Source organism: Leptodactylus fuscus, chromosome 1 (genome assembly GCF_031893055.1).
Source record: "Leptodactylus fuscus isolate aLepFus1 chromosome 1, aLepFus1.hap2, whole genome shotgun sequence".
Classification (NCBI taxonomy): domain Eukaryota; kingdom Metazoa; phylum Chordata; class Amphibia; order Anura; family Leptodactylidae; genus Leptodactylus; species Leptodactylus fuscus.
Window position 1 is genome coordinate 222,291,126 of NC_134265.1, and position 10,840 is coordinate 222,301,965.

The 10,840-nt window shown below is 43.1% G+C and overlaps 1 protein-coding gene across 1 annotated transcript; it reads right to left on the reverse strand.

Moving 5' to 3' along the window:
- Positions 1-2,195: 2,195 nt before the first annotated feature.
- PPP1R3B (protein phosphatase 1 regulatory subunit 3B) lies at positions 2,196-10,556 on the reverse strand. Its single transcript, XM_075264678.1, has 3 exons — positions 10,455-10,556; positions 6,059-6,325; positions 2,196-4,077 (listed from the first exon to the last, which is right to left on the reverse strand). Exons 2-3 carry the CDS (start codon positions 6,091-6,093, stop codon positions 3,216-3,218), a joined length of 897 nt encoding a protein of 298 aa, XP_075120779.1. The 5' UTR covers positions 6,094-6,325; positions 10,455-10,556; the 3' UTR covers positions 2,196-3,215.
- Between the last annotated feature and the right edge of the window lie 284 nt (positions 10,557-10,840).

Consider the following 10,840-nt stretch of genomic DNA (forward strand, 5'->3'; position numbering starts at 1 on the left):
AAATGGTTTAGCTTAACTTGGGGCACTTATTTAGGGATGTTCCAAGAAATTTCTGGGGGGGGAATATTCCAATATCAACTTTGCCCTACAATCTACTAAACATTAAAGCACAACTGATTTTTATTTTTGTAAAAGTAGTTCATATAAATCCAAGAGATTGTAATCACTCTGTGAAAGAAAATGTTTCCATCTCCTACGTAAAGCTAAATTCAGATCTGTGGCGTGGCGGAGTCTGAGACTCCACCGCAGAAATCGCCAGAGAGAAGTCTTGCACAGAGGACTTGTCTCTCCACCAGTTTATGTATGTAAATGGAAAACACCCAGCAGATTCCATTATAGTGGAGCACCATTATTAATTAATGTAAAGACTTGGAGGTGGTCAAAGGTGCCCTTTAACCCCTTCCCGCCGATGGCACTTTGACTTTAATGTCCCCCTCTGTTTAATATCCCCCTCCAGCTGCCCTAGTTTAATATCCCCTCTAGTTTCTGCTAGTTTAAACTGGGGCACCAGGAGAGGGACCTAATACTTTTGGAGGAAAATGTTATAATGTTGGGGTGTATAATGTTAGGGCAACTGTAGGAGGATTATACTTTGTGGGGGCACATGGAAAAATGATAGAGAATTGGCGGAATCAAAGTAGAAGTGGGTGGAACTAAATTTGAAACGGCACACATAGCCCTCTTGAACAGTTTCAATTTCTTATGCAGCTCCATGGGAAAATTAAATTGCCCACCCCTGTGCTAGGGAGATATTTAAAGGAGTCAGGCAGTTGGGGGTAAATATTGGAGGTTTGACCAATAAAGAGTCATCAAGTCCTACAGCAGTGCTATTCTACCCCAGGAGTATCAAATACTACATGGCTTCAGAAAGCATGTAATACGGACCTGTAGAAACTCCACATAACATTTTAGTCACTGATGCTCCCACAGTTTTTAATATGCCCACACTTTGCCCCTTATAAGTCAGTCTTTGGTAAATATTACAATACAACTTCATTCTTACAGATAAAATGCACAACACACTGTCCCTTTAAATGCTTCAACTTTATTACAATTCACTTTAAAAACATCTCCTTAAATTCTAAAAATAGACAAATCTCAATTTCACTCATGGTTATAAAGTGCATATGTTGTCCTCAATGGCTTGTGTACAAAGTTGGCTTTTTCGTTAAAATACAAAACTTGAAGAAACTTTGAACAAGGCACGATTTTGGCAAAGTTAAAGATCTAACTTTTTGTTTTATTTTGGAGAAAGTTAACCAAGTATGGTCGTTTCCTACTGCCAAACATTATCATTTTGTCAAGCTCTTGGTGAACTGGTACACACAAATACTCTGGCAAACTTGGTGGCTCAACACCTACGGGGGGGGGGGGGGGGGGGGGGGGGGGAGGAAGCTGGCCAGTAAGAAGATCATTGTTGGGTCCCAGAGATAACAGGACAATAACTATAGTCACTGTACCACAGGTCATATAAAATAGACTAGATTATGAAAAAAGCACATTGTAATAAAAAAAAAAAAAGTAGCAACATGAAATAAGGTTAGAATTTGCCTGCAAAAAAAAAAAAACAAACACTTTTTTCCAAGCTTACATAAAAGTGTAAAGGCTTCCTGCCCACTAGTCAATAGGTTCCTGTATTTTAACTATACCTGCTTAAGGTACAAGCATAACAGGGTTTCCTCAATATACAGGAGAGGTGACAAATTTGATTTCACTAGAACACACAACATTCAGAAGAATGGAGGTCACAGAGTTCCCTGTGTAAAATTAAGTAGTGGAATGTATGCTCGGTCACTACTCTATTCACTTCTTTTCCTTCAGATAATCAGTGGGGGTCCCAGTGGTTAGGCCCTTAGACACTTACCACTTATCCCATGCATGACATTTTTGGGAGAAAGCCCCTTTAATCTAGTCATACCAGAGTCATCTGCGTACTTGTCATTGTCAAGAGACCACCACCATACTAAAAGAACGGGTATTTTTCACAGTTGAAGCAGGCACAAGAGTATATAAGTAGTAATAAAAAAAAAAAGTCTACACCACTGAACTTAATATTAAAGTGGACACCAGCATCCATCAATATGAATATTAAAAAAAAATAACTTTTCATAAATACACAAGTTACTGCTGCTAAGTTACACCAGCGGAAATATATACAAGATTGCAAACTAAGAAGTATACATGTGTGAGTGTGCAGTGGGTGGTCCAGAATGTAAAAACTGTTAGAGGAAGAGATAAGTGACAAGTAGTAACATTTGTGTGATGCAAACAGTTAATGATAGACAACTTTACAGGACTGAGACGTACACGGATTTGTCAGACATAAAAGATGCCAGCATTAGAGCAGAACAGCTAAAACACAAACCTAGGATTCTATAGGTCTGTTACTCCAGCACCATTGGAAGAGTTATAAGGACAGGTGCAGTGTATGCGCTTAGGGTGGGGCAGTGCAAATAACATTCAATAACTCAGTTCTAGTAGACTATAAAACATGTCGCCTGATCAGAAGGTAACAACATTACTTTGCTGCAAATTTAGAATTTACAATAAAGCAGAGCCATCACTTTGTAAGCATATCTAAATTACAGGCATTCTAATAGAATGCTGAACAGAGACATGTAAAGAAGCATAGAAACCACAATGTACTGTCCATTTTTAAATTTAAAAAAAAAAAAAAAAAAAAAGAAGTGTAACAGCTTTTGGGGTGGGGAGATGAAAGTAGCAGCATTTTATAGTTTTTACCCCAATTTAAGAAAAAAAAACAAAAGTACCAATTCAAACAAGCATGCCTTTATATGGAACCATAAGTAATCAAAGTAACCTAGCCCTGACCAATGCGAATTAAGCTGGGGCCCCAAGTGGCGTAAACGTTGCAGTTTGCCTGCAGTAAAATACACGTAGTGCACACCCTGCGATTTCCAGAACTGTAGTGGCTTTGGAAATTGCAGCATGTTAATTATACCTATGGAAACACCGGGGGTTTCCCCTATAGGTATAAGAGACAAAGTCTGCAGAGAAAACCTGTGCAAAGCCCTGAGGGAAGATCTGCAGTGTGTTGCTGCCACGGTTTTTCCTCACAGCACATTTTTACAGTGGGAAGCTACATGGGGTCTTAGCCTTCTAGACATTCCCAGACATCCAAAAAAAAGGCTTCTTGGGACTGGCTTCTCTACAGATCACATGACAGTTTTCATTTGTTGATTTACGAGTATAGATTAGTAGTAAGGTCCTTGTTTGTCAAACCCAGAGTAGCTGGACCATTCTGGAAATATACCATAAGAGCACCTGGGACTTCCAAACTGATCTAGAGAAAGACTATAATCATATTCACTGTGGCGACCATGATAGTCTGAACGAATAATTCGGTAGTTTTGTCCCTTATTGCTGTCCCAGTAAGTTTTCCCATTGCATTCATACTGAACTGCAAATTCTATTCTCTCTTGTGGTCGGATGTCATGAGGCAGGACAATATCAAATGAAAAGGTGTCCCTATCCGAACCAGCATAAGTGTCTTTAACATATTGGCATTCGTGATCTGTGAAAGTTCGCCAAGAATTAGAAGTTATTCGTATCTTGACACATTTCTCAAAGGCGAGATTCTTGACTTTTACAGTGCCAACAAGTGACCGCTCTTTAAGCATACAGTTTTCTAAACAAACATAGTCACTTTGGAGTCTGTTCCTGAAATCCAAGTAGTCTGCTGCAGGCTGGGCAAAGTCTAAAACAAGATGCTCCTTCTCAGACGTGGTCAGGTTGACTATGTTGTCTATCAACTCTGTTATGTTGAAAGGGATGTCCAGAGGATCATCAAGCTCAGAATATACCTTTACCATTGTAAGGGCTAAACCTCTGCTATCAGCAAAGGAGACTTTCTTCTTAACTTTATTTTCCTGATTATCCATATCCGTTAGCGAGGATTTGTCATTTGGCTGAATGCATGGCCTTAGAGGCTTGTTTGGTTTCGGCTTTATTCTGCACTCCAAGTGTTCTTGTTTCAGTGCTGCCGAATGCAAATAAAATTTCATAGCAATATCCAGCGCCATGATTGGTTTGTGTGGCAAGAAGTCCAGAGGAACACTAGGAAATATGTAAAACAAAACCACATTAGAATTGGAATACTTAAGACATTACATTTTAGTGTAACCTACACCACTCTTATGACAGAATTAAAAGGCTCTTGAATATCTGTTAGTCCTATACATCAAAACACACACACACACACACACACACACACACACACACTGTTGTAAAGTCACCAAACTGGGACCCGACTGGCACAGAAGTGTCTTCCCAATTAACAAGTCATTACACATACACAAAACAGTGATATGGTAGGAAGCACATACAGCGCATCAGGGTGAATGGAGAGGAATTGTGAGCATGAAGTTATTAGTATTTTAAGATTGATTCATTTTGTACATTACCAGAAGTTCTACTACATAATGATGCCAATGTGCACACATTACTCATCTCCCAAAATATCTGATGTACTTTCCATAGCAGACATAGTACAAAAAGCACACATTTTTCCCTATAAGCTAAACAGTCAACAAAACCTTAACCCCCCTCCTTGAGGACACAGCCTAAAAGTACTTTATGGATTAGGCCTCTTTGTCCAAAACAGACATGGGTCACTTTGAATGGCAATGACTTTGAGATGCTTTAACTTATTACACAAGCGATTGAGATTTTTCTATTTACCGTATATTAAAGAAAAATAAAATCTTGATCAATGTTTACTACTAACATGAAGTACAATGTGTCAAAAAAAACAAACAACTTAATTTTCAAAGTGTGAAATGCTCTGCTTTTCAGACAGTCATACCACCCAACTACATTAATAAATATTTACCATATGTCCTCTTTATATTTGCATCAGTTAATGTTTCTTTAATTTATTTCCGATGTTAAAAGTGTGATTTAAAAAAAAAAAAAAAATTTTCCCAAACCAATTTCCCCCCCCCCCCCTCTCTCCCTTCTCTCTCCCCCCTCTTCCTTCCTCTCTGGGACCACTTCAGTTCTGAAGGGAATCAAAGGCCTATATTTTAGAAATCCCCACAAAGCACTTATCAAAACTGCACCCCTTAAATTATTCACAACAGCATTTGGGAGGTTTGTTAGCCCTTTAACACCTTCCCAACATCCGCTGTACTAGTACGGTGGATGCCGGGTGGCCGCCATATCCAAGGGGTGTCTGCTGTTTTATACTTCTATTCAAATCTAAAATGAGGTCCCGCAACACCCTTCTCAGGGACTGGAGAAGTGGCCTTTATTTATATCCCCCTTTTTATAGAAATGCCCTCTGAAACTAAGCAACATTGCGCACAAGTACAAGTAAGAAGTCAAGTCTAGTTACAAGTTTGTCTAACTGGCAATACGGTCAAGCATTAGAATGTCACAAATATTTCTAGTCTTACATCACTTTTACAGCTTCCTTTTTCAAGCCTCCTCAAGTTCAAAATACACTACTACACAAAAATTGTAAGATTCACTAGGTTTCTATGGAGAATAACAGATTTGAACACGCTGGAAAATCTGATTGAAGCCTTCAATATAAAGTTCCACCTGTCATAGCTAATGGTTGCCTTGCAAGATGATCACACAATGGAAGCCTACAAATAGGTAACTGTAAGAAGCCGCAGCATAATAGAAATCAGGTGACTTACCACATTTATAGCTAGCTATTAAAGGAACTATCAATAAGTAAAGTACAGGGACGGCAGCTATTGTGAGGTTTCAAAATATTCCCTTCACCCCCTTTCCAAGCGCAACAACAAAAAACAAAGTGGTTTCTGCATCTGCAGCCTACAAGTCAAATATCCCCACAACAGCACAGTACTACCAATTTCAATATTTTACTACAGCACCAAGAATTTATACCTATAGCAGTAGTACTCTGACGCTTCTTACTAATCCTACATCACATAATACTTGCAACTGTACAAACTAAACAGCTAAAATAAAAAAAAGTCATATATACATAACTGGAAGTTACTGAATGGGCTGGAGGATGCACTAGAGCTCAAAGAAAGACAAAGCCTGTCTTCTCATGTTTTACCTGGTTGAGTTCATCTGGGAGATGATCCTGGGCATTTAGGACATATGGAAAGTAAAGTCGACAAAAAAGAAATCCTAGCCAGGACAGAGAAAGAAAAACGTAGTGGTCTGTTGTCTAACTAGAGAAAACGGAAATTAACAGCACGTATACAGGAACACACCCCCTTATCTTATGCTGTAGGATGACAGTGTTCCGTGTTCACTTCCAGTTTTCGATGGACTGTCACTACCACCTAGTGGAAGCCATGCTCACCCTGAAGTGTAAGGCCTGCAATAGAACACAGAGTACAATGTAAAGGCTACTGCCAAAATTACTAGGTTTAGTGAGCGCAAAAAAAAGTGCTGAAACATTTTTAACTAGACACTGATCAGTTTGTCACGTTAAGAATAGGAACCACATGCAACAAGAGTAAGGAAATGAGGTACACAAGTGTGCCACTTAAAGGGATCCTATCATTCAATCACTTTTTTTTCCTAACACATCAGAATAGCCTTAAGAAAGGCCATTAGTCTCCTACCTTTTGATGTCTTTTCCACGCCGCCATTCGCCTAAAATCCGTTTTTTCTCAGTATGTTAATTAGTTCTTTTGCAGCACTGGGGGTGGCCCCAATGCTGCGCGAGAACTCTCTCCAGCGCCACCTCCATCTTCCTCAGCAGCGAGGTCTTCACCGCGTCTTCTTCCAGTGGCGGCATGTAACTTCTAGGCCTCATGCAAGCTGACTGCGCATGTCCACCAGCCACGAGAAAATGTCCGCTTACAATACTATGTAAGTGGCCATTTTTCTTGTGGCCGCAAGCATGCGCAGTCGCAAAAAAACATGGCAGGAACACATCGTGGTTCTTCCCGTAGAGCTTTAAATAGAAAGGTCAGAGTTTTCCTTTGCGGCCTTTCTATTGCAATTATACCTATGAGGAAACTGCTGGCATTCTCGTAGATATAATTGACATGCTGCAATTTCTAAAACCACCCAAGGCCTAGAAGTTACAAGCCGCAGCCAGAAGAAGTGAGACACTGCTGAGGAAGATAGAGGTGGCACTGGAGAGAGTTCTCTCACAGCATTGGGGATGCCCCCAGTGCTGCGAGAGCGCTAGTTTGCATACTGAGAGAAACCGGGATTGTAGGCGAACGGCGGCACGGAGAAGACGACAAAAGGTAGGAAAATAGCCTTTAAGGCTATTCCGAGAGGGTACCTAGATAAAAAAAAAAAAAATAAAAAAAAAAAAAAATAGTGTGAGTGATAGGATCCGTTTAAAACATTATGCCCACCAGCATTCTTTGTTAATATAGTAAGCAGCTGCATAATATCAATTTGTAGAACACCGGATGAGATTATGCCATTGCTTGACATTACACAACCCTGTTGCAGTCAGTGAATGGGGTTTCATTTGTTTAAAGGGATTCTACCATTAAAAAAACAAAAAAAAAACAACCTTTTTTTCTGTGGATAACACGTTGGAATAGCCTTTAGAAAGGCTATTTGTCTCCTACCTTTAGATGGGATCTCCGCCGTGCCGTTCCTTAGTAATACCGTTTTTTTACCGGTATGTAAATTAGTTTCTACAGCAGCGTCACCTGTCGGCTCTTACACTAGTAGAGCCGACTGCGCATGCGCGGCCATAGTTCCGCAATTCCGAGCATGCGCAGTCGGCTCTACTAGTGTAAGAGCCGACAGAGGTGACGCTGCTGTAGAAAGAAGGGGAGGATCTGGCAGAAGACAGAGGCAGCGCAGGATCCTGTTCTCGGGCAGCCGTGGGGACGCCCTCATCGCATTTTCAGCACTGGGGCCCACCCCATCGCTGCCAGAGAACTAATTTACATACCGGTAAAAAAAAAAACGGTATTACTAAGGAACGGCGGAGATCCCATCTAAAGGTAGGAGACGAATAGCCTTTCTAAAGGCTATTCCGACGTGTTAGCCACAGAAAAAAGTTTTTTTTAATAGTAGAATCCCTTTAAATTCAGAGCACATTTAGAACCTACACTGCTCTTTCTGAATGTCCAAAATGGTATTCAGACATACCAAGATAGTCCAAACCCTTTAAAAAGACAGTCTAAAGGTCTTAACACTGGCAGAATCGGTCATAATATGCTCTACAGCAAAGGGAGAATGAAGGAAAAAAAAAAAAAAAAAATCATGTTTTGAAACAGATTTCCTGATGACTCTCCTTCACCTCCTGGGGCAGTGGCGTAACTACCATAGAGGCAGCAGAGGTGGCTGCCACAGGGCCCGGGCCATTAGGGGGCCCGGTGACAGCCGTTACCGCTGCGATTTTTTTTTTTTTTTTAAAATAGTCCATTACGGGCCCTATTCACTTGCCGATCCTGGCTGGGCCGGGATCGGCAAGTGACACCGCGAGCCCCACAAACACTATCATTATACTCGGGGGTCTTTGCAGAACCCCCCCCCCCCCCAAGTATAATGATCAGCGGACCGGGAGAGGTAAGGGAATATAAACACTGTTACTTACCTCTCCACGATCCTGCTAGGCCTCCGTCATTCGTGTCTGACGTCACATGACCCGGGTCTGCTTCTAGGAGCTGGGGAGCAGGTAAGCAACTGTTTCTGTTTTTTTTAATGTTTTTATTCCCCGGGTCTCCGATTATACTCTGAGGTCTGAAAAGACCCCAGAGTATAATTGTTTATGGGTGTCCACAGTGGGACATAATACTGTGTGTGCAGGGGCCACTATGGGGGATAATACTGTGTGCAGGGCTTACTAAAGGACATAATAGAGTGCGGAGGAGGGGGTAGGTAGAGGTCTTCGGCGTCGTTTTTTTTTGGGGCCCCCCCCCCCCCCATGTCAAAAGTTCGCCATGGGGTCCTGCCATTCCTAGTTACGCCACTGTCCTGGGGCACATGCTGTGCAATACACCACACCACGGCGCACTATAGTCTTTCACGTTCTTGTGCCCCCAGTGAAGAGCTATCAGTGCCGGTACCATAACGCTGCACTGTCAAAAGGGCGTTTCAGACAGTCAAGAGCATCTATTGCGCTGTACTGTGAGGAACGCCTCCCTCCCCTCCTGGTTAGTGCTTGTCGATATACGAGCACGGGGGGGGGGGGGGAGGGGAGCGTTATACTACACCCCCTCTGACAGTACAGCACTGTAGACAAGGGGTACAGAACGTGAGAGTCGATAGTGAAGTGAATTCACTGTATGTGCCCCTGGTGGTGAAAGGTCCTCTTTAAGCCATGTTCACAGGGTCAGGTTTCTAAACCCTCTGCCTGGCCACTATTTCAAGATAATTCACATAGAAAAGTTACGATTTCCAGAATTTGCACGGGGCTCTGCAGGCACATCTCCAGTAGAAATCCAAGTTTCTGAGTCAATGTAACCCTATCCTGCAGTATTACAATGCATGCAGACTCTCAGACATCTACAGGGTTATATCACGTTTGACATGTATTTAGTTGTGAGAGACTGAGAAACATTTACTCTAGCCAAAAAAAAAAAAGTCAATGGGAAATCCAGATCCCACATCACCTGAATACAGGGAAAAGATCCAAAGCAACTTCCATAGATGGATACAGTGCCCAAATCCAAGAGCATGACTGATCATTCACCCTATAGCTAGCCCTCTGCCTGATCGTTCACCCTATAGCTAGCCCTCTGCCTGATCGTTCACCCTATAGCTAGCCCTCTGCCTGATCGTTCACCCTATAGCTAGCCCTCTGCCTGATCGTTCACCCTATAGCTAGCCCTCTGCCTGATCGTTCACCCTATAGCTAGCCCTCTGCCTGATCGTTCACCCTATAGCTAGCCCTCTGCCTGATCGTTCACCCTATAGCTAGCCCTCTGCCTGATCGTTCACCCTATAGCTAGCCCTCTGCCTGATCGTTCACCCTATAGCTAGCCCTCTGCCTGATCGTTCACCCTATAGCTAGCCCTATCCCTGATCATTCACCCTTCAGCTAGCCCTATCCCTGATCATTCACCCTTCAGCTAGCCCTATTCCTGATCGTTCACCCTATAGTTAGCCCTGTGCCTGATCATTCACACTATAGCTAGCCCTATCCCTGATCGTTCACCCCATAGCTAGCCCTATACCTGATCATTCACACTATAGATAGCCCTATCCCTGATCATTCACACTATAGCTAGCCCAGTGCCTCAGCACATGCAGGTCAGGGATACATGATAGTCATTATTGTAGGAGCTCCCACAGGATAAAGTCTCCAGTCACGTCACCGGGGATATAACCATGGCAAACCAGCAATAACCCAAGGACTACCCTGCCCCTATGCCAGGCTACCGGCTAACGACATCCAGCCACAGCTGTTCCTGAGAACTTGTAGGTTTCCCTCAAGGTCCCGCCGGCGTCTTGGAGTGCAAGTTCATGGCTTAATGCCCACCTGAAGACCTGTCATACTCTCGTGGTCACACAGCGCATACCTTATGTGTCCCGTCTCAGCTGCACGCTATAGTCCACGGGAGGGAGGGCTGGCACAGGGCGGACGGGGTATAACGCTGCAAGCCGTGGCACTCGCCATCCCGCCGGGGCCCCGCACACAACCTCTCACCTCCGGCCTCAGAGCCCACTCTCCAAGCATAGCGCTCTCTCATTGTTAAAGAACCCGGCGTCCCGTCCCACTCATCGTTTCACGTGAACCGGATTTGCCAGCCAATCACAGCCCACCAGGCAGAAGACGACAGCCAATAGAAAGACGGAAGCGCTGCATTCGTCTCCACGTGATCACCTGTTGGCCGCTAGTGCTGGAAGACAGGGTACAAGGGTGCCTGTGAAGTAGCCGGGCTGGGGGAGGGGTCCTATAGGCTTG

Excerpts from the sequence above, each read along its gene's own strand:
- PPP1R3B (XM_075264678.1), bottom strand. The coding sequence starts at position 6,093 with ATGCCCAGGATCATCTCCCAGATGAACTCAACCAG. Across the intron at positions 4,078-6,058 it reads TCCCAGATGAACTCAACCAG|TGTTCCTCTGGACTTCTTGC; the intron begins GTAAAACATGAG and ends CATATTTCCTAG.